Below are 23673 nucleotides of genomic sequence, written 5' to 3'. Positions count from 1 at the left end.
ACCTAATGAGAAGGAAGGACTCACTGGAGAAGAGCCTAATGCTGGGAAAGATTGAGGGCAATAGAAGAAGGGGACGACAGAGAATGAGGTGGCTGGATGGAGTCACTGAAGCAGTAGGCGTGAGCTTAAATGGACTCCAGAAGATGGTAGAGGACAGGAAGGCCTGGAGGAACGTTGTCCATGGGGTCGCGATGGGTTGAACACGACTTCGCAACTAACAACAACAACAACTTTAACGTTGAGATAAGAGCAATCCATAGCCTCCTCACATGTTGGTCTCTTTTCTCTCTGTTTGTAACCTCCCACCTCCTGTCCCCCATATGCTTGTAAAGATCTAGATAAATTTGCTACTGAGGACATCATGGATCCCATTGCCAAAGCCAAGATGGTAGCTTTAAAGGGTATCAAGAAGGTCATGGCGCAAGGCAGCATCGGGGTTGCTCCAGGCATGAACAGGTAAGCAGAAAACTGGGTCATTGATGGAGCAGAAGGTTTTGAGGCAGGACTCCCATGTAACAATAATAGTAGTTGCTTACAGCTGGAGCTTCCTCCTCATTATTAAATTCAGATAATGAGTTTTATATGTAAAAGATAAACGATAGATTTGCATCAGCTCTCCTGCCTGAGTTAATATAGTAGCCTGGTGCCTACTAAACTGGAAATTTTAGGGGTTGTGCTGCAGAGTAAGTAGAGAAGGGCTACCCTGTCATTCGTAGCAGAGCGTTTTTAATTTTCATTTGATTACTGAAGAGGTAATTATTATTATTATAATAATGTTCTGGAAGCAAAGACAGTGGCTTTCTAATGATGGTTTCTGATGAGATATTTACATTGCAACAATGAAAATACAAAAAGGCCATCTGTTCCCCACGCCTAGTCTTTTGCAGGAAGTCCTTGCTTAACAACCCACCGGTTGCTTAGTTGTTGAGCAAAATCGCTTTATGGTTGTTAAGCAAGGTTATGGCAGACCACCCAAAAGCTGTTTATGACCAGTCCTGAAATCATAGCTGTTGTACCACTCCCATGGTTGTTTGTCCTTATGGCTGACCGCAGAAATGCTGCAGTACTCTCCCGCCTAGCTCCCCCACTAGGTCCCCTCAGGTCTTTCTCCACCATCACCATGGTCTCCACAGGCCTCTTCTCCCCCAATAGGTCCTTGCAGGGCTTGGGCCTCCTCCCACCCACCCTCTGTTACTGATTAAACACTTTGAAAATCTTGGGAACTCTGGAGCTTTCTGCAGTGCTGTGTAACCTGGATGGCCTCATGGCAGGTTTCCAGAAGCAGCTACCATTTCCCAAGTGATCAGAATTGAATGCAGCCACTTGGAAAATGGCAGCCGATTTTGAATCGCACCATGCAGCTGCCGGACAAAGCAGTGTCCCTTCTGCTTCCCTAATGCATTCTGCACAGCACTGCAGTTACCTCCTCGGAGGTTTTCACCAATCAGGAAGGTCATGAATCTAATAAACAGGTGACCAAACTCGGAACTTGTTTGCTTCCTTGGGGCCAAGAGGCTGCACCTGCACCCCAGGCATCTCCACGGGTCCTGTACCAAGGCTAGCATCCAGTTGGAAACGGATATTTTGTTCGCTCTTTTGGTTCGCTTGATGTGCCAACAATTTACCAATAATTTAACTTTATTCTCCTCAAAGCAGTTTAATTTGCTCAGTGTAGAAATCAGCTAGCTCCATCTTAGCTAACATAAAAGCATTATATGTTTCGGTAGGATTTTTTTGCATTGACTGAAAACTTCCTTTAATTCCTGTTGATAATGAAGATTTTTAAATTTCCCTCACCAAGCAACATAAACAAGGATCCAGGTCCTTCTGTTCATCTTATATGCATCCCAAATTATCTGAATACTAGTTGGATTACAATTGTTTTTTTTTAAATGATAATGTTTGTTGTCTAATATAAATAGAAAAATTATTACGTTATCACAGAAGTATTAAAATTTTAGCATTAACTAACATTTTTAAATTGAAGTGTTTCTGTGATTGAAGTTTTATCTGATGTAAGAGCCTTAGAATCTAAAACACGATCTAATAAAAGACAAAAATAAAAAAAATAATCGCAAAATATTTGTGACATGGGAAGTAAATGTATAATCCATACTGGTGGGATAAAGTCTATGTCTGTGACAAATATATACTGAATTAAGTGCATGGCAATAAGCATAAAACATTTTCTAATTCTGATTATAAGTACATTTTGGGTAGGATGCTCCAATCCATAATAAAATCAAAGGCGTAATTGAGATCTCCACCAAAAATTTTGAAGTCATGAAAACAAATCTTGTTTCTTGGTTGGGAGAAGCTTACTTTGAAAGACTGTGTCATAAAATCTAAATACTGTTTCCTAGTCCAGGGGTGAACTCTGGAAATTGCTGAATTCTAGCTACTGTCAGTCCCAGACAATGTGGTCGTATGTGAAGGACGATGGGAATTAACGGAGGTCCAGATGTTACCCATCCAGTCCTAGATTAATACTAGCTGTATTCATTATATTTAATGGTATCTTCCAATCATTCTGTGCCCTGCATCCTTCCTCCTTCTAGGCAACAAGTCTCTTTGCTGGCTCAGAGGTTATCTGGAGCTTCATCTTCATCTGAAATGACAAATCACATTTTACCTGTAACTGGAGGGCAGGTGAGTAGTGATTGGCAGGCTGAGTGAGATTTTCTGTTGGTGGCTTTGGGGGAGTTGAGGTGATTCACTTGGTGTCAGGTGCAAAACCAGACTCACATGTGCAGAGTTCAAGCTAACTACTTTATTTGATTCTGCCTTTATAATACTGGAATCTTCCCCAGTCTGGGAACCTTCTCCTGGGAGCTATTACATAAGGCTCCAAGGAACCTGGGGGGGGGGGGGAAGGGTGTTATTGGTCCTAGCCCTTTTGCAGTTGTGCAATGACTCCAGGCTGACTCCACACTTGATCTCTCCTCCCTGCCAGGCTGAATGCTTCCGAACAATTGGCAGTGCAGAATAAGGGTTTTGGCTAGAGATGCTATAGAGAAAACAGTAGGTGGAAAAAAAGACTTCTGGTTTGCCATTGTGGCCGCTGCGACCGCTGGAAGGCGAGCTCCGTCTTCCACGTTTGATTTCGCTCCGCTGGGGGACCCTGGAAAGGGTCAAAGGTCACCCTGTAGGGGCAACGAGCAAGGAGAGGACCCCCACTTGATCGCAGAAGAGCAGCAGCCCTCCTGCTCGATCCGGAGCAGCCCTCCAAATTGGCGGAGGAAAGCCCGGCCATAGTAATATGGCCTGTCACTAGGCTGCAGACAGCCAAAGTCAAACTTACCACCAAGCACTTTGAAACCAATGCGGATGAAACTGGGTGAGATCCGATCTTCTCTTTACCCTAAGTACTTTCTTTTCCTGTAAAAGCTGCCTGAAGTATCTTTCCCTGTGAGGAGAGAGGGAAGGGAATTTCTATCCCACCCTCTAAGAATAGCGGCGACTTACTACCCAGGGGAATTAAAGCATTAAAAGAACAACTTTAATCTAATTGGATTTATATGTTCCTGAAACTTGGGGACCAAATCTTTTCCTATTTTTATTGGAGACTTTTGCTTTTATCTACAAAAAAGAAATAAAATTGGAAAAAGGATTATAAAAATTTTGGACTTAAAAAACCTTAAACGACATCAGTGACATCTTGTGGTGAGGTTTGGTATTAGAACTTATTTCCTAAAAGAGACTTGGCTCAAAGCCCAGACCTTAGATAAGACTCTTTTGATCTTGGCACCACATGTGAGAAGCTCAGCTGTAAGAGAACAGCTGGGCGGCATAACTGGCCCACTTGAACTGTGAATATAAACCTTTACTGACTTTCAGAGTTATATGGGGAATTCCTATCTCTTTATTTGAGGAATATTGGTTACTATATGAGATGATGAAATACCTTGGACTATAAAATCTTGCTTGACAAACGACTTCTACTATCAAGACTATTTATAAACACGTGAAAGAGATGGATGAAGACCAGGAAAAGATCCTTTCCATGTTGAAAGCAATACATGAAACCATTCTTTCAGCTTGTGATAAAATGAGACCTAACATAAAAGATCAAGACGCCAGCTTAGATATACAAACCCAGACTTTGACTACAACCAAAGAACTAACAATGCAGAAGATAACAGAAGAAGTGGAACAATCAAATATTAAGACAGAGGACTCAATTGACCAACAAATACAGTTAATGGAAAATCCAGAAAAGGGAGTGATAACATTGAAAATGGAAAAGACTTTCTATATAAATCAAGAAATTTGAGAAAGAAGAAGAACAGATTGAATGGAAGATAAACATATCAGGGCAATCATGGGGAATTGGAATAATAGGAAGACAACTTAATGAATACAAATGGGCTAGTCCTTCCAAAAAATGGCAATTAAATGGTCTCCTTCATTTCAAATAATATATATAATAATAGAGGGAGATCTATTTGACGATCTAAAAGCACTGATATGGAAGCCTAGTTGGCAAAGGAAGAAAGCCAAAATAAGACTGAAGAAAATTGGGGTTTGATTTATTAGAGGGGATTTCATATTAGTAATTAGAGGGTTAAAGGGAGAAGTTGAGATAAGGGGAATTCTGGTCATTAGATTTAAAATACTTGGAAATTAGTTGAAAATAAGGATTTTATCTGTTTAATATTAGACCTAAAAGAAAAAAAAATAATTATTATGAATATGTTTGATTTATTGATTAACCCAGGTAATATATATAAGAGATATTGTAAAATAGATAACTTTTAGGAAATAGAACAAGATTATATTCATATGGATAAAATGTGTACTTTGGATATTAGATTCTGTTATGAATTGAGATAAGGGAAATCTTGGTTATCTAAAGCCTGAAAATTATAAATATCAAAGGTTAAATTGGAATATTGATGGGAAACTAAAAATTGGGAAAAAATTAATAACAGGGTATGGATTGTTTATGAAGATTGAATGTAAAAAATAATTAAGATCCGTATAAGCTAAAAATTTATTGTTAAATGTAATAATGATGTTTTTACTGAGTTGATATAATAAGAACTGTATTAGCATAAATATGAGACAGTAAATGTTAAGGGAAAAAGGAAATGTTTGATGTTGTAACTTGAGATTTGTACTAAAGATTTTGTCATCGAACTATTGATTAACCCAGCCACCACGTTGCTTTTTAAATACTTAAATGTAAAATTGGAAAATTAATAAAATATTATATAAAAAAATAAAAATAAAATAGTAGGTGGAGATTCATTTTTAGCCATAAAGTTTATTAGGTTACTTTAAGTTATCTCAAGGAATAATGTATAGGAGGAGGAAGAGTTTTTTTTAAAATCCATTTTGAGGTAGTTTGTGCATAAATGAAATAGCTACTGTAAAATATTAAAAAAAAAGATGACTTATAGTTCTTACAATTTAAAATTCCTTGCAGGAACGCAGCAATGATCCAGCACAGGCTCGTCCAAACCCTCCAACTTTTGCTCAAGGTGTCATCAGTGAGTAGCTGGCAGTCTAGGCTGAGTTCAGCCGGGTAGTGCTTTTCTTTAAAGTCTCTTCTTGCTCATGTTGCATACAATACAGTCATGTGCTGAGATAACTTTGGGTTGCTTAATCTGGAATAATTATTGCTTTCTGGTTCCAAGTGCAATTTCTGTGCTGCATAAATATTTTTGTTCATGAGTGTGGAAGGTTGACGCAAAAGGCTAGTAACATAATTCTTATTTGTATTGGTTTGTTGTGTTAAAACCAGTTCTTTCAGCTGTACATGGAAAGTCAAGGAAGGTGTGGGTAGATGCCATTCTCAGAAATAAATAAGAAGGACATTTTCAAGGTCCCCACGTCAGTTCTCAGCAGAGCCTAAGCTAACGTTTGGGAAATTTATGAGTTCTGAAATAATGGACCAAATTGGACATATACTATATGCTAAAGAGAAAATAAGGAACTGTTTGGAAGCATACTTCCTAATCTTCATTTTTATGTACAGTGGGGGGGGGGAATCATTTGATCCCCTGCTGATTTTGTACGTTTGCCCACTGACAAAGAAATGATCAGTCTATAATTTTAATGGTAGGTTTATTTTAGCAGTGACAGACAGAATAACAACAACCAAAAAAAAACAAAACCAGAAAAATGCATTTCAAAAAAGTTATAAATTGATTTGCATTTTAATGAGTGAAATAAGTATTTGACCCCTTCGCAAAACATGACTTAGTACTTGGTGGCAAAACCCTTGCTGGCAATCACAGAGGTCAGACGTTTCTTGTAGCTGGCCACCAGGTTTGCACACATCTCAGGAGGGATTTTGTCCCACTCCGATCCTCTCCGAGTCATTAAGGTTTCGAGGCTGACGTTTGGCAGCTCGAACCTTCAGATCCCTCCACAGATTTTCTATGAGATTAAGGTCTGGAGACTGGCTAGGCCACTCCAGGACCTTAATGTGCTTCTTCTTGAGCCACTCTTTTGTTGCCTTGGCTGTGTGTTTGGGGTCATTGCCATGCTGGAATACCCATCCACGGCCCATTTTCAATGCCCTGGCTGAGGGAAAGAGGTTCTCACCCACGATTTGATGGTACAAGGCCCCGTCCATCATCTCTTTGATGCGGTGAAGTTGTCCTGTCCCCTTAGCAGAAAAACACCCCCAAAGCATAATGTTTCCACCTCCATGTTTGACGGTGGAGATGGTGTTCTTGGAATCATAAGGCAGCATTCCTCCTCCTCCAAACACAGCGAGTTGAATTGATGCCAAAGAACTCGATTTTGGTCTCATCTGACCACAACACTTTCACCCAGTTCTCCTCTGAATCATTCAGATGTTCATTGCCAAACTTCAGACGGGCCTGTATATGTGCTTTCTTGGGCAGGGGGACCTTGCAGGGGCTGCAGGATTTCAGTCCTTCATGGCGTAATGTGTTACCAATTGTTTTCTTGGTGACTATGGTCCCAGATGCCTTGAGATCATTGACAAGATCCTCCCGTGTAGTTCTGGGCTGATTCCTCACTGTTCTCATGATCATTGAAACTCCACGAGGTGAGATCTTTCATGGAGCCCCAGTCTGAGGGAGATTAACAGTTATTTTGTGTTTCTTCCATTTGCGAATAATCTCACCAACTGTTGTCACCTTCTCACCAAGCTGCTTGGCAATAGTCTTGTAGCCCATTCCAGCCTTGTGTAGGTCTACAATCTTGTCCCTAACATCCTTGGACAGCTCTTTGGTCTTGGCCATGGTGGAGAGTTTGGAATCTGATTGATTGATTGCTTCTGTGGACAGGTGTCTTTTATACAGGTAACAAGCTGAGATTAGGAACACTCCCTTTAAGAGAATGCTCCTAATCTCAGCTCGTTACCTGTATAAAAGACACCTGGGAGCCAGAAATCTTGCTGATTGATAGGGGATCAAATACTTCTTTCACTCATTAAAATGCAAATCAATTTATAATTTGTTTGAAATGCATTTTTTTGGATTTCTTTTTTTGTTGTTATTCTGTCTCTCACTATTAAAATAAACCTACCATTAAAATTATAGACTGATCATTTCTTTGTCAGTGGGCAAACGTACAAAATCAGCAGGGGATCAAATACTTTCCTCCCCTCACTGTATTGTGTCCCCAATTGTTATAAAAACAGACTGAATATTTTTAAAACTGGCTGAAGTTTGCTGAAAAATAATATGCAACCTTGAAAATGATGTTGTCATTCAGTCATATATTTTCTTTTTTAGTCTACATACAATTGATCGATCCAATGACTTTTAAAAGCACTTACTGAATGCTAGTTGGCCTGCTGAGAAAAGGAAGAGAAAGGCCTGTCATCTTTAGCTGTATTGAATAAGTAGTTTGTTTGCCAATATAAATAAGTATTTTTAAGGACAGTTAATATTTTGTGACATTTCTGGGGTGCCTTAGTTACCCACAGATATGCCCAAGCAGGAGAATGGCTTTCACCCGAAATAGACTGTCACATTCCAGTGCAGTAATGTGGTTTGCTGAATTCTGATTTAGTGTAATGTGTGAAATCTGCCATTGTAGTTTGATATCTAGGCTTTATCACAATGCAATATGTAAACCGGGTTATTGTCATTCAAGAGACCATGTTTTAACTAATAACATTAATATTAATAGCAATATTAATATGATGGAGGCAGCAGTAGCAGCACATAATACAGTACATTCATAGCTTTTGCATCCCTTCTTTCTGATCCCGAGATAATAGTCCCACTAATCTTTGCTCTGTGCTTTTTTCTTTATCCATGTCACTTACTGTTCCTTGCACACCTCAAAAAATCCCAAAAACCTGAAGCAGAGAAAAAACTGAAGATTTTAATATCAAACAAGCAAATAATACCTATCCTGTGCTGCTTCCTGCAGTGTTCCGTCTTGACTTGCTGCAGATGTTAGCGCTTTTTTTTTCCCACTGTGCAAGGCGTGATTCCCAGGCGTGGCTCTCCAGCTACCCAAATCCTCGTCTTCTGTTTCCACCTGCAGATGAGGCTGATCAGCGCCAGTATGAAGAGTGGCTTTTCCACACCCAGCAGCTTCTCCAGATGCAGCTAAAGGTGCTGGAGGAGCAAATCGGGGTGCACCGGAAGTCCCGCAAAGCCCTGTGTGCCAAGCAGCGGACAGCTAAAAAAGCCGGTCGTGAATTCCCTGAGGCTGACGCCGAAAAGCTGAAGCTGGTAACTGAGCAACAGAGCAAGATCCAAAAGCAGCTGGATCAGGTATGTGACAGTATCAGGGCTCTGTTATACACGCAGTTCCTAATTTGACCATGAAAGTGGCACATGTGTGTGTGTCTGCTCATGTGTGTAACCTTAGCAGGCTCTAGATTATGTATTCATTTTATGTTTTAGTTCACCCGATAACCAGAGCTCTCTGTGCATTTTAAACTGGCTAAAAGTTCATAAAAGATAATCACCGCCTATGGCAGGGGTAGTCAACCTTGGCTCTTTTATGACTCGTGGACTTCAACTCCCAGAATTCCTGAGCCAGCATGGCTCAGCTTGGAAACTCTCCCTTTCCCCTCAGCGTGGCTGGCTCAGGAATTCTGGGAGTTGAAGTTCACGAGTCATAAAAGAGCCAAGGCTGACTACCCCTGGCCTATGGGAAACAGAATCAAAATAACCTAAGGATGGGCGAGATGGGTGGCACAGAAATTTAATAAATAAGAATAATAATAACTAATAAGCTATAAGAACAAGAGACCTGTTGTTTTCTCCGGGGTGAGGGGCACTGACAGAGGAAGAGTGCAAGTTTGACAAATTATGGTAAGGATCAGTCAATCAGAATAGAGCTGGAAGGGACCTTGGAGGTCATCTAGTCCAAGAGCCTGCTGAGGCAGGAGACCCTATATCAGAGGTCCCCAACCTTTTGGGCACCAGGGACCAGTTCTGTGGAGAGAGGTTTTTCCACAGACTGGAGGGTGTGTGGTTTTGTGTGCTGCCTGCATCTCGCGGATGGGGCTTTGCTTGTTTGTGCGGACCGGTTGCTGGCATGCCGCGGCCCGGTACTGGTCCACGGCCCGGAGGTTGGGGACCCCTGCCCTAATATCGTTCCAGACAAGTGGCTGTGTTTTCTTAAAAACCTCCAGCACCCACAGCTTCTGAAGGCAAGCTGTTCCACTGGTTAATTGTCCTCACTGTTAGGAAGTTTCTCCTTAATTCCAGGTTCCAGATTGAGATGTCCAGTGAGAACAAGGAGGAGGAAATTGCCTAGTGAATGGGGGCAACTGCTAGATGGAAGAGTGGGAGGAGATGGTATATTTGCAGCGAGGAGGTTAGAGTTCAGAGTGATGCAAATCTCCCTCCTTGACACTTCAGAGCAAAGAGAGTTGCCCTCTCCTAATAAAGAGAAGGAAATAAGCAGTGGAATTCCTTCTGATGTACTCTTTCCCACTCAACAGGTTCGGAAACAACAGAAGGAACATACCAACCTCATGGCTGAGTACCGCAACAAGCAGCAGCAGCACCAGCAACAAACCTCCACAGTCATGGCCCTCAGCCCCTCCCAAAGCCCTCGTGTCGTGAACAAGCTTCCCGGCCAGTTGCTTTCTGCTCACGGCCTCCAGCAGGGGACACAAGGCCTGCCTGGTCAGGCAGGGGGCCTGCACCTCCCTCAGGCTGCGCCTGTGGCCGTGCAACAGGGCTTACCATTCATGAGCCAGCAACAGTCACCATTGCCACCACCATCCGGGGCCACCCCTGCCAGCAATTTCTTTCCTGGCAACCGCCTATTACAGGAGAGACAGCTGCAGCAGCATAGACTGCAGCTGGCTCAGAAGCTGCAGCAGCAGAACTTCATGGGACAAATGACAATGCAACAGCAGCAGCAGCAGCAAGGCATGATGGGACAGCTATCTGTGCAACAGCAGCAGCAGCAGCAGCTTCAGCTTCAGCAGCAAAACCTGATGGGACAGGTATCTATGCAGCAGCAGCAGCAGCAGCAGCAACAACAACAAAGCACAATCGGCCAGTCTGGTTTGATGGGTCAGCCGCCGCCACCGCCACCACCCACCCCACAGCCAAATCAGAACCTGCTCCCTAAGCAACAAGGGCTGCTGAACAGCCAGCCGGGAACTGTGGTCCAGCAACTCTCTCCGCAGCAACAGCAGCAACAGCAGCAGCAGCAGCAGCAACAAGTCATACTAGGGCACTCCATGCTGCAGCAGCATCAGGGTATGTTAGGCCACCAGGCTGCCCAGAGACCAATGCTGTTGACTCCTCAGCAACATCGCACTCTGGGTTGTCCTCAGCAGCTGGCCCAGCAGACTCAAGGGATGATGGGGCACCGGCTTCTTTTGTCTCCTCAGCAGCAGCAGCAGCAGCAGCAGCCGCTGCCCCCACCACCACCACTACCACCACATCAGGCAGGGCTCCTTGGCCAGCAGAGGTTGCTAGGACAGCAGCAACAGCAGCAGAATTCCCTAGCCCAGCACCAGGCCCTCCTGAGCCAGGGGCAAGGCACGCAGCCAGGAATGTTGGCTCAGGGCCCTCAACCAAGTTCCCTCAGCCAAGGGCAGGGCATAGCCCCCGAGCCCATCCAGCACTTTGCGCAGCAGGGGTCTCTGAACCAGCCGCTGCACTCAAGTCAGGGAATGCAGTCAGCCCTGCCAGCGCAGCAGCAACAGCAGCAGGGCTTGGCTGTGAAGGAACAACAGGGAGGACCAGAAGGCTCCAGTGTCCTTTCCCAGGAGGGAGCAGTTGGTGTCCTGCAGCAGCAACAGCTTCGGCCCCATTTAGGAGGTCAGGAGCTGGGAGGGCAGATGAATCACCCTGACCAGCAAGGGATGCCCAGCCACGGAGCCCCTCCACAAGAGCAGTCCTCTCAGCTGATGCTCCAGCAGCATGGGGAACCACAGAAGCAGCCAGCTGATATGGGCCAAGCACAGCAGCTTCTCATGGACTCTCAGCAGAAGAGCCTGTTGGGCCCTCTGCAGATGCAGATGCAGCAACAGCAGCAAAACAGTAACTTGCAGCAGCAAAGCAGCCACCTGCAGCGGACTCACCCAGGAATGGATGGTATCTTGCAGCAAGAGGCGTCTCCTCAGCAACCGCCACACCACCACCATCAGCACCGGGAGGCCACTCAGCCTCCCCACTTGCTCAATCAGCAAATGGAGCAGCAAAGCCAAGGGCAGAACACCATGGCTCCACAGCAAAGGATTGTGGTCCAAAACCTGGAACAACCTCCCAAAGGCTTACCGGGCCAACTTGCGCAACAGCAGCAGCGACTTCAAAGCCCAGCTGGAACTTCCAAAACTCCTGGGTTGACAATGTCATTGCAGCAGCAGCAGCAGCAGCAACAACAGCAGCAGCAGCAGCAGCAGCAGCAGCAGCAGCAGCAGCAGCAGCAGCAGCAGCAAAGTATGATGGTTCCACAGTCATCACCCCAAGGCCAGAACTTCCTGGCCAGCCCTGTAATGGGTCAGATCCGGGCTCAGCTTCAGGGAGTCATCTCTAAAAATCCACAGCTCCGGAACCTCACCCCTCAACAACAGCAGCAGTTACAGGCTCTGCTAATACAGCGGCATCAGCAGAGTTTGCTGCAGCAGAACCAAGCCTTGCGGCAAGGCAGCCCTTATCCAGGGCAGGCCCAGGTGTCACTGGACCAGGGCCGGCCAGGTGCTCCTCAGCTTCCCCTCCCCAGCTCCATGGGACAGCAGATCCCAAGGCAGCCCCCTCTTGCCGTATTCCAGTTTCGTCCAGAGCAGGGATTTTCTGCCTCTACCGAGCAGCCGAAAGTCCCGGTGAACCAGCAGGTGGCCACCAGCCCTCACCAACAGGGCGCACCGAGGCCTCCTATTTCTCAGACTCCCTCTGTTCCCTTGAGCGTCGCTGGTGTGGCCTCTCTCCCACCACAGCAGCCCAGCCCTTCAGAGCCAAAGAGACCATCCCCTTTGCTCCTGGTGAAAAGCCCTGAACAGCATCCAGCTCCCAGCCAGAAACACCAGCCAACCACTCCCAGTCCCCTGCTCTCTCCTAACCCGGCGCTTTTTGTTCCAAACACAAAGGAAGCGGCTCTTGGCCCCGGGAGCTTCAGAGACTCGGTGTCCCTCACCAAAGCGCCCACGGAGCCATCGGCCGTCAATGGGCAGACGGGGGAATTGGCTTCCTTAGCTGCGGGAAAAGCTTTCGCCCAATCGGGAAACCTTCCCCTTGTTTGTATCAAACAGGAACCCAGGGAAGAGGTGACCCAGTGTGCACTGATGAGTGGCCCCCAGCCAGTCAAGCGGGAAGCAAATGGGGAGCCCGTCTCCCATGCAGCTGCTGTGGCGGCCGCCGCCGCCGCTGTGCCCACTAATAATAACAGCCTCAGCCGCACTGAAGCTGGCCACCTCTTGCTACAGAAGTTGCTACGAGCCAAGAACGTCACGCTGGGGACTCCGCGCTCGGGCGACGTCAACGGGCACGTGGATGGCAAATTTGTTGGCGCGGAGGGCCGATTGCAGATGCTGCCAGATGTTCGGGAGGTGAGCATAAAGGGGAAAGGGAAGAGTGGCTGCTGCAGTTAACAGAAACCCCAGCTTTTGACCCCCACCTCCTTTTGTGATGTCTGTGTGGATAATGAAATACCCCGATTGAAAACTATATCTGAAAAGCCAGTCCCACCTACCCAGTGGTAGAGAAGGTATTTTTTGCTTGATGGAATAGATTTCACTAGGAATCTATTGAAATTAGCAGACCTTTTTGGAGAAGAAATCCTTTATAAAAAAGAGAACTATGACGTAGTGCCATCCTCAGCTTTTGGTGGGCATTGCTTCTCTGCCACTGGCTAGTTTGGACCACCCTTTTGTTATGGTTAACAGTCACAGTCGGTGGAGGGATAATATCACTAAACGGGGCTGAGTCAGAATGTCCAGAGTTCCCCCCCCCCAAAAAAAAAATAACCCAGAAGGAAGTTTCTCATTTTATTTACCTATTTATTTATATCCTGACTTTATAATTTTTACAAATATCTCAAAGCGGCAAACAGATCCAAAGTATCTTCCTCCTCCTGTTTTCCCTTTGAGGGGAATTGGGCTGAAAGAGAGAGAGGGGCTGGTCCAATTTGGCGGTCTTAATTTCTGCAAATTCTAGATACTCTCATGAGGCCGCAGGTGGCCTCCTTCGGCCTTTTTGACTGGCTTCAAATGTTTGCGGTGCTTTTCCAAAAGGCAACTGGACTCTCTTGGGGTTTTTTTGCTTGAAAATGTTTCAGTTCTCAAGCTCCTTGGATGAGAAGCAAAACGTTTTCAAAGAAAAAAACCCCAAGAAAGTCCAGTTGCCTTTTGGAAAAGCACCTTTGGAACGACATTCTGGCTTTTAAAATAACTTATTTCTGTCCCTTATAATGCTAATTGATTTCTGCCCTTCTCCTGCTACAACCATTGAGACGAGGAGTCTAAAATTAGGGACATGCTTCCGTTTCCCATTATTTTAAAAAAGTATCTTCCTTGACTGTGGTTGAATGTGTAAGATTCCCTAGTTAGTAAATCAGCAAACTGAGATGAGAGGTTTGGCATAGCCATCTGCAGGGTTTTGCCACTGGGCACATAAGGAAGCAACGTTTAAAACACCTTCTCTTCATCTGCAGTGTAAAATGGGGCTGCCTATAATTCTGTCCCTCCTGCTTGGGTTTTTTTGGTACTTTTGCTTGTGACTCACTTAGCCCATCTGGGGCAGGGGATGGTTGAGTGGGTGAGCTTTGATAGCTCCATAAAATGACTCCCTTTTGGGAACTGGAGCACATTTGCTGAGGAGAGAAAGGGACTACTGCCTGCCTCTCTCCTCACCAGGATGCCCTTGCAGCAAAGAAACTTCCCCCACCGAAGCCAAAACGATCCCAGAAAGCTGGGGAGCGACTTGTCAATTCCCGCAAGAAATTGCGCAAGGAAGATGGTGTGAAGTCCAACGAAGCCCTCATGAAACAACTGAAACAGGTACAGCTATTTTGGATTTTGCTCGGCTGACAGGCTGAGTCAAAATCAAGGGTGTTAGTGTGTTCCGTGAAAAAGACCACAACAGTCTTAACCAGATACGCAGGGCTTTTATTTTTCTGACCATGGTCACGTGGGGTTTTTTTCTGCAAGAATTTTGTGTCGTTAATATTTGAATACATTGAATATACAATATTGAACGTTGGATATCCCACTCTTATTAATCCTGGGAATAAATTAATTTAGGAATGGTATTTTCCCCCCGCTTCTTTCTATTCCACTGCACGGAGTAGAGCTATCCTCTTAAACTCATGCGCACCTCCATTTTTTTCCTCATGTTTTAAATCCATTTTATGAATCTAGTGAAACATGTCAATTATTTTCTGTCTTTTCATTTAGGGTTGATTTTTGGTTAGTCAGGAAACAAAAATAAGTGGACCAATACAGTTGAAGTCATTTTACAAATCGTGTTTGTTTCTCATTGAAAACTCATAAATTACATCTCCAAATGTCTGAAGCTATTTTCCCTCATTAATTTACCTTTAATAAACAAGAAAACAAAGTGGCCTAATACATTTTGTGCTAGAGTAGAATGCCTGCAGCTTATTTCAGCACAATGAGGGCTGTACCCACTTTCCTCTCATGGTTTTAAGCCCTGAAAATTTAAATCTGATTTTAGGAATGATCTCCTACTTTTTGAAATTCAACTCCTGAATGTGAGATGTTGATGCTGATACATTTACCATTTCATTCAAAGACATTTAATTGAAATAATACATTTAGCAATTCTCATCTGTTACCACAGAGGCAGTTTTAATCCATATCTCTACTTTAGTATAATATAAGTATATACTTTAGTCATCGTGAAAGATGGAGGACTAATTCAGAAGAGGAAAACAATTTTTTTTTTAAAGACTTGTGAGGTATTTACTACACCAAACTAATAAAGAGTCTATGTTTCCTTTCAGCTAGCAAAACTGCTTGTATTCAGATTATTTTTTTCCTTACCATAACTGATTGCTGCAAAGAAATAATTGCAGTATCTCTCCAACCCAAGTGACTTCCTTATACAGGTAGACCTTGCTTAACCACTGCCCTTTCAGTGACCGTTCAAAGTTATGACAATGCTGCAAAAGTAACTTCACAATCAGCCCTTCCATTTATGAGCATTGCAAGATTCCTTCAGTTGCATGATTGCTGTTTGCTTGCTTCACAACTAGCTTCCAACAGGCAAAGTCAATGTAGAAACCGGCAGTAAAATTATACGTCATAGTCAGGTGATGTCTTGCTTACTAACTGGTGCTGACTTAATAACCTAATGAGAAATGACTTAAGTCCACCACAGTCACCTAATACTTGCTTAGCGACTGCATCACTTAGTGACAGAGTTGTGGGCCCCAATTGTGATTTGCTAAGCAAGGACTACCTTAGATGGGAACTTTTCTTAAAGAATACTTAGTGTTCAGATGCATTCTGAATAAATTATGGTGATTTAATTTTTTTAAATTACATGCTTCAACAATATTGTAATTATATTACAATGTATACAATGAATTTACAAATATTAATTTTAAATACTCATTAAAATCATCATGGTATTATTGAATGGATAGCATATATAAGACATATGAAAAAGAAAAGGGCATTTATAAGATGAGGAATGAAACAGGAAATTGAAGCTTATGTTATTTCCATTTGTTATTCATTCCTCCCCAGATTTTTTTTGAGGAATTATAAAGTACTAAGCATAAATTGCTTTTTGTTAGAGCAGGCTATGCACAAATATGCACAAGCAAAGAAATTGAAAATCAATAGTTTCAGGGGCAGATTATTTTCTTATAGAATGAGATGAGGCAGAAGTAGATAAATTGCTTCTTAAATGTGAAAACTTTTGCCACACAAAGTATTTGAATGTTCCAGTTTGTTTTAATAAACCTATATTATTGTAAATTCTAAAATAAAAAAAAATCCATAAATGTTGGGCTAATTGCAGAATCAAATTGGTATATGGATTCTTTCCAATTAATGAATTCCAAAAGTAGCAGTTTTCCTGTTCAGCCAGAATTTTATTTGTCATATACAAGAAGTTGATAATTCTGCGCATCAAATTTATAGCTCTTTTGACTGAAAATAAATCAATACACATTTTTCATTCCTTCCAGATTTTCTTTTCGTACAGATTTCTAAGTGCAGCCCATAATTTTATATTCTTTTTTGAAAGCTGGAAAGAAATAGTGTTATGTCTCAACCTAATTTGTACAAGAATGTTCTGCAATGGGGCGCTCTCCTTTTCTGTCTGTTTTGTGCAGATACATACTAGGAAGTTGTTTTGTTCCTGGATACCTTATTGATGCTCATTCATAACCTTGAATCTTCCATATCTCAGTAAAATAGATTTTGTGTCCTTTTCTGAGTGTAATATTAGGAGTTCAGAAGCAGCACAAACAAGTCCTAATTCAGCTGCATCAACACACACTGCCTTAGAAAAGACCTGAGCTGGTTGGGTTAGTCCAGGGGTCTTCAAATTTGGCCCTTTTATGACTTGTGGACTTCAACTGCCAGAATTCCTCAGCCAAGCACGCTGGCTGAGGAATTCTGGGAGTTGAAGTCCACAAGTCATAAAAGGACCAAGTTTGAAGACTCCTGGGTTAATCTAATGTAGCTTTTTGTTGCCTTCAGCAAAATCTCACCAGATGTGGATATTATAGAGACAGAGAAATATCTTTTCAAAAATCATGCAGGAACTATGTAACCTCAAGTTTTTCCTGTTAAAGTCATGGGAGAATAGGCCAAGATAGGAGTCCATTCAACCTTCAGGGCCTGTGAAATCATATTGTTCTTTTTCATTCATATCAGAGAATTCCTTTAATAAGGTCTGCAGGATGTGTCGGCATATGAAGAAGCCTTGGTTTGATTCAGTTCTTTTCTCCCCAGGAACTCTCTTTGCTGCCTCTGATGGAACCAGTAATCACCGCCAATTTCAACCTCTTCCCTCCCTTTGGAAGCAGTCCAATCAATGGCAAGAGCCAGTTGAAAGGCACGTTTGGCAATGCAGCCTTGGACAGCATTCCAGATTACTACTCCCAGCTGCTCACCAAAGTAAGGCCAGCTGTGTGGCATCTTCTTCTTTTTAGCTAACTGAATATAGAAAAAGAAAGAAAAAAGAAAGAAAACATATAATTATAATAAAAAGAGAGAATTAGCTGAGAAAAAGGGAAAATTGGTACAAAATGTTCCACAGATGCTATACAACTCAACCAACAATTGCTAAGATGGATAAATCCTGTAACAAGAACTGTTGGAAATGCTACCGCAAAGAAGGAAAGATTTTTAGGATCTAGTACAACTTGCCGCAGCCAGCTCGCCACTGTCAACTTGCTTCTGCCAACTTGCCACTGCTAAGTCACCACATGACACCTGCACATGGCCAATTGACTAGGGGGACAACTCGCTGCGGGTGACCCGAGGGAGAGTGAGGCAAGTGAGCCAGCAGGTGGGCAGAGCGTAGAGAGTGCGATGAAAGGATGGACCGCGTGGGAGAGCCGGGTGAGCAAGTGAACGGATGGGCAGATCACACCACCTTTGTGGAAGATGCCAGGGGGAGGCAGCAGTCGGGGTGGGGAGGCGGGGGCATTGCTCAGAACATGTCTTCTCAGCAGTTCAATTTCTTGCCATTATAGAAGTCAGAAACAAAGCATCCGGTGGCATCTTACAGGCTAATTTATTGTGGCACAATGTTTGAGGGTTCCTCTTTCCCAGAATGGTTGTTTCACAATCGACCCTCATCCCCAGTGGCCCCTGTGCCCCCGGCTGCCACCACCTCCCTGCCACCTGCTCCGACCATGCTCTGCCCACCCACCCATTCGCCTGCTTCTCCCTCTGGCCGCCGACCCAATCCATCATCTCGCCACATCCTGTGCGCACTGCCCACCTGCTTGCTTGCCTGCCTCACCCTGCGCGCTCCACTCACCTGCTTGCTTGCCCTCCATGTGCTCTGCTCAGCCACCCTCAGTGAATTATCCCCACAGCGAGTTAGCTGTACAAAGGTGTCCTGCGGCGAGTTGACTGTGGCAAGCTGTGGTGAGCTGGTGCATTTGGACGTTTTTACATCTATATACGGTGGTACTGGAAAGAAGCACACCAAAACAATCTGAAAATAAAATTTAAATTAAAACTACAAATATTTTTTTAGGTTTGATCTCAGAGAATATGAATGAAATGTATCATAATTTATTAAAAATACCTGCTGACAGCAGCAGCAAGAATCAATCTGGTGCAACATTGGAAAAGAAACCTTGCCGTCAACATAGGATTGGGAGACTAAAATTGAAGAATATGTAGCAGTGGAGAAAAAGAAATGACAGAAATAAACTAAATTTAAGCAGAAATGGATCTCATATATAGCATGTCACACAGCGTGGCAAGCTTCTTAGTATATGATTTTTAAAGAAAAGGAACTGTTTAAATAATAATAGTAGCAACAAAATGATCTAAACAGAAATCAGTAATAATGTCCAGAGTAAAATATACAGATATTTAAGTAGCAATTAGTAGCATTTGCCATGTGCTGGAGCTGATGGCTCAGTAATTTTTTAAACAAATTAATTAAGTTTATCTATAGACAGTTAACGAAACAATCTTTAATCTTAAAATGGTTTTTTTTTTAAAAAATAAAAGCGCAAACTAAAATTACAAACTAGTTCTGCCTAATAATTATGAACTTTCGGTAGGTGTTTGATCTGTTCTATAATCCAAGATTCTTCCTGTTTGTCAATAAAGGAAAATTGGTAGCCCTTCAGATGTGTCACACTGAAGTCACTTTGTCATTGGCTATAGTTTATTTTTTCCCCTTAATGTTTTATTGATTTTTAAAAATTACAATCTTTAATAGTGCTTACTAAACAACATGTTGTCTGAGTTCACATATTTAACATTAACTTCTTCAATATAAACCTGTTCAGTACTGTACAATCTAGTATTTTTTCCCTGATCCTCCTTTCTTCCCCATATTTTTTCCATTTCCCCCTCATTACACAGTTCCAATTCTTGTTACTATTGATGCATACAAAGTTAGATATAAACATCTTTGTCATATTTTACTAATATAACAATAATATCAATTCATAAATCAATATCCTGTTTTTCATGTTCTTATTAAGGTTTAATTTCCCATCAGTATTTGAAGTATCTTTGACAGTTACGATTTTCTCCATGTTAATTACATTTAGCTAACAATTTTTGTTCATGCCAGCGATCCTCTTATTTTCATATTTCCCATATCAAAAAAAAGAAAAGAAAAAAATGCTATTTTAATTTTAACTCATAACTTTCGTTCTAAAAGTCTAACTATATCTAAGGGTCATCCGTTCTTTTAATCATATTCGAACAAATATTTAAACATGTAATGCCCCCTCTAATAGGTCAAATCTTCTGTTTTTTTAAATCTAACTCTCGCTTTCTTTCTTTGCCAAGTAGCTTTCCAAGACAAGGCAATTAAATCGCCCAGGAATTTTCTATTTTTGTAAAAGTTGCTTGGCATGAGGAAGACAATTTAGGTAGGGTATTTTTGGTAGGGAATTCTACCCATTTATATTCATTAAGCAATTCCCACTTTCCTTCTCCCTCAATTTCTCTCTTCATTTTTTGTCTTCCAAGTTGTAATATTTCCCCTGACAGCTCTATATTCAATTTTTAAAGTCTTCTTCCTTATTATCAGGTATATTTTTCAGACCTAAGGGTTAAAGCATCTTTTCCATTTTCATTGTTATGGCTAAGTCTTGCAGTATTTTATATGTATATGGTAGTTTATATTTCCCTTCTTTTATCTCTTCCGTCTCTAGGTCCATTTCCTGTGCTCCGTCTTCTGATTTCTGGTTTATTTGTTCATACTTTGTAGTCATTGTCTGGGAATTTTCTAGGTGCAGTTTTCGTTTGGAGATTTGCTCATTTATATTATCTAAATTGTATTTAGTCTCATTATGGTTTCTTTTTGTGTCCTCTTTGTGTGCGACAATTGTTTGGTGAATTAGTTGTAGCATAGAGTATATTTCCTTCTGAAAGGTGTTTGTTTTTTCCTGAGGCATCATTCCTGGAGATCCTCTGGGATCACCAATCTTAATAAGAGTAGAACCAGTCCTAAAAGCAATATTTTATAGTAATCTTTTGTCTCAAGTGTCCAAGAATTGTCGGTCAGGCAAGGTTGTAACTCACAATGTTCAAAGTGTTCAAAATGTTCAACCACCCTGAAAACAGCTCAGAAGTCTCTCCCAGTCAGATGTAGTCAAAAGTCAAATTTTTCTTTCTCTCTCAGTAGTTCTTAAGATTAAAAGTTCAAGATCAGTAAGTGTTTATAGTCCAAGATGGTCAGGGTGATAAGTATGCCAAAATATTTTCCTATATTGCCAGCTGTTCTCCATTGAGCTAGGAGTCCCCAAGCAGCCAGGAAGTTAGTTGTAGTGCTATACTCAAATCCACCACTAGATGTCATTCAAAGTCCATTTTCCACTCTTAAGACAAAGGATTAATTTCTTACACATTTCACCTTAATGTTTTTTTTTCTTCAAAGAGAAAACCTTATTACTTCCACTTCAATATTATGTATTTCTGTCCCCCATAAAAAAAAATTAAAACGCCGCTTCCGTTCACGTTCGGAGGTTTTAGCTTCTTGGGAGCCCTTCCCAGGAAATTCAGTTGTAAAATAGTAAAGAAAGGATCAATGTTCTCACCCAGTTCCAAACATGCTGTTTACAATCTGCTAATTGGTGCTTTTTCTTCTTCAATTGTCAGCAGCTAATGGCTGGCCATTGGAATGTAGCCAGCCTTTCCCCTGCCAGTTTGGAGGGCTTTCCTCGGATCGAACGGAAAGACCGCCATCTCTCCGTGATCGACGAGGCACCCCTCCTTCTTCATCGCCTCTTTGGGGCGACTTTAGGCTCTTTTAGGGCCCCCAGCAGGGTGAAATCGTGCACTGAAGGCAGAGCAAAACCGGAAGTTGGCTATAGTTTAGTTTTTTTCCTAAACTTCTAACGTGATCTTGGGAAGGTCGAAGAAAAGAAAGGAATACTGTATTACTTTTGTTGTGCTATGCTTAAGTAAATCAGTGCAGAGAAGGCCTGCATGTGTTTCCATTCAGGGGTAAAATGCAATACAATCCTGCTCAATAACAATTGAATAGAAAAAGTTTTTTTTTTCAAGGCAGGGCATAGAGTGGCAGACCAGGCCTCCAGAGAACGGTTGTCGGCAAAGATCACTCTTAACAGTTCAATCGTCTTTTAAAATGTGCTCATTTCTTTGCATTACTTATGTGCTTCTCCATCACAATTTTGGGGCAGCTCAAACAGTAAAAGAAAGAATGTAAATGCAGCAGGTGACGGAGTGGTCTGTCAGATCTGTGCAGCTTTGGAAATGAAGGGGGGAGGGGGGAAACAGGTGGTGGATTGTGGTGGGTGTTGATTCCTATGTTCTCTGTCTAGAACAACTTGAGCAACCCTCCAACACCACCTTCCTCACTGCCCCCCACACCCCCACCCTCTGTGCAGCAGAAGCTGGTGAATGGCGTCCTGTCTTCTGAGGAGCTGACCGGGCAGTCCAAAGAGCCAGAGCTACCCCATGAGCTTGAAGGACAGAAGGGTAAGAGCTATTGCTGAGCAGGGTGTTAATGTTATGGTCTAAAACAGGGGTAGGCAACCTTGGCTCTTTTATGGCTGGCTCAGGAATTCTGGGAGTTGAAGTCCACGAGTCATAAAAGAGCCAAGGTTGCCTACCCCTGATCTAAAATATTCAGGGAGGCACTTGAATGCTGTAGCATAGTGGATATTCAGCATGTGTTGTGTTCTGTATCTGGTGGGATAACACCAGGAGCTTCTGATTGTAGTGTTTTTAGTGGAGGAAAAGAGGGAATTAAAAAAATGGTTCAGTAGAAGGTGCTGTGATTCAAAAAGATTTATCTTATAGGGGACTGGAGGCTAAAACATATAAGGAACGGCTGCTGGAATTGGGTATGTCTAGTTTAACGAAGAGAAGGACGAGGGGGGACATGATAGCAGTGTTCCAATATCTCAGGGGCTGCCACAAAGAAGAGGGAGTCAAGCTATTCTCCAAGGTGCCTGAAGGCAGGACAAGAAGCAACAGGTGGAAACTAAGCAAGGAGAGAAGCAACCTAGAACTAAGGAGAAACTTCCTGACAGTTAGAATAATTAACCAGTGGAACAACCTGCCTCCAGAAGCGGTGAATGCTCCAACACTAGAATGACTCCATCGCTGACTATAGGGGGCGAAACTCTAGCTCCCTCGGAGAGGGTGCGCAATCTGGGTGTCCTCCTGGATCCACGGCTGACACTAGAAGACCAGTTGACGGCCGTGGCCAGGGGGGCGTTTTACCGGGTACGCCTGTTGCGGCCTTTTCTGGACCGGGATGCCTTGCGCACAGTCACCCATGCTCTTGTCACCTCCCGCCTGGACTACTGCAATGCTCTCTACATGGGGCTCCCCTTGAGGAGCACTCGGAGGCTCCAGTTAGTCCAGAATGCAGCCGCGCGGGCGGTGTTGGGAGTGACTCGTCGCTCCCATGTAACGCCGCTGCTGCGCGAGCTGCACTGGCTGCCGGTGGCTTTCCNCGTCAGCCAGACAGTGCCGGCTGGCGACCCCCAGGAGGAGGGCCTTCTCGGTTGGAGCTCCCACCCTATGGAACGAACTACCCCCAGAGATCCGGGTGATTCCGGATCTCCCCTCCTTCCGCCGCGCCCTCAAGACATGGCTATTTAAACTGGCAGGACTGGCCTAAGGGTTATTTTTAACTTGGTTTTATAATAATTTAAAAAAAAAAATAATTAAATTATAAAGGCCTTATAATAATATTTTATTTTAATTAACTTTTTAACGTTAGTATTTTTGTAGTTATGTACTTGTTTTTAAAAAGGCTGTAAGCCGCCCTGAGTCCGCAGGGAGAAGGGCGGGGTAGAAATTTAAATAATAAATAAAATAAATAAATAAAGTTTTTAAGAAGAGACTGGACAGCCACTTGTCCGAAATGGTATAGGGTTTCCTGCCTGAGCAGGGGGTTGGATTAGATGACCTCCAAGGTCCCTTCCAACTTTACTTACTATTACTATCTTAGCAGTGAAATGCATTATAAGCAATACAGGTAAATCCTCAACTTACTACCACAATCGAGTCCCAAATTTTCATTGCTGAGCAAGTCATTTCTTAAGTGAGTCTTGCCCCATTTTACGAGTTTTCTTGCCACAATTGTTAAGTGAATCATTGCAGCT

General features: G+C 42.9%; 1 protein-coding gene across 1 annotated transcript in view; it reads left to right on the top strand.

Moving 5' to 3' along the window:
- The window catches only part of KMT2D (lysine methyltransferase 2D), a 76410-nt gene that overhangs the window by 34570 nt on the left and 18167 nt on the right, over positions 1 to 23673 (top strand). Inside the window, exons 25-35 of the mRNA XM_015814748.1 lie at positions 333 to 456; positions 2559 to 2649; positions 5429 to 5492; positions 8479 to 8711; positions 9893 to 10368; positions 10495 to 10812; positions 10999 to 11726; positions 11883 to 12958; positions 14264 to 14407; positions 17339 to 17503; positions 21877 to 22033. Coding sequence (XP_015670234.1) covers positions 333 to 456; positions 2559 to 2649; positions 5429 to 5492; positions 8479 to 8711; positions 9893 to 10368; positions 10495 to 10812; positions 10999 to 11726; positions 11883 to 12958; positions 14264 to 14407; positions 17339 to 17503; positions 21877 to 22033 — 3576 coding nt within the window. The remainder of the gene's footprint in view (positions 1 to 332; positions 457 to 2558; positions 2650 to 5428; positions 5493 to 8478; positions 8712 to 9892; positions 10369 to 10494; positions 10813 to 10998; positions 11727 to 11882; positions 12959 to 14263; positions 14408 to 17338; positions 17504 to 21876; positions 22034 to 23673) is intronic.

This window comes from Protobothrops mucrosquamatus, unplaced genomic scaffold, assembly GCF_001527695.2.
Source record: "Protobothrops mucrosquamatus isolate PMUCROS unplaced genomic scaffold, P.Mucros_1.0 scaffold280, whole genome shotgun sequence".
Taxonomy (NCBI): domain Eukaryota; kingdom Metazoa; phylum Chordata; class Lepidosauria; order Squamata; family Viperidae; genus Protobothrops; species Protobothrops mucrosquamatus.
The sequence above is the reverse complement of the archived record's forward strand: the minus strand, read 5'-3'. Positions and strand labels throughout refer to the sequence as shown.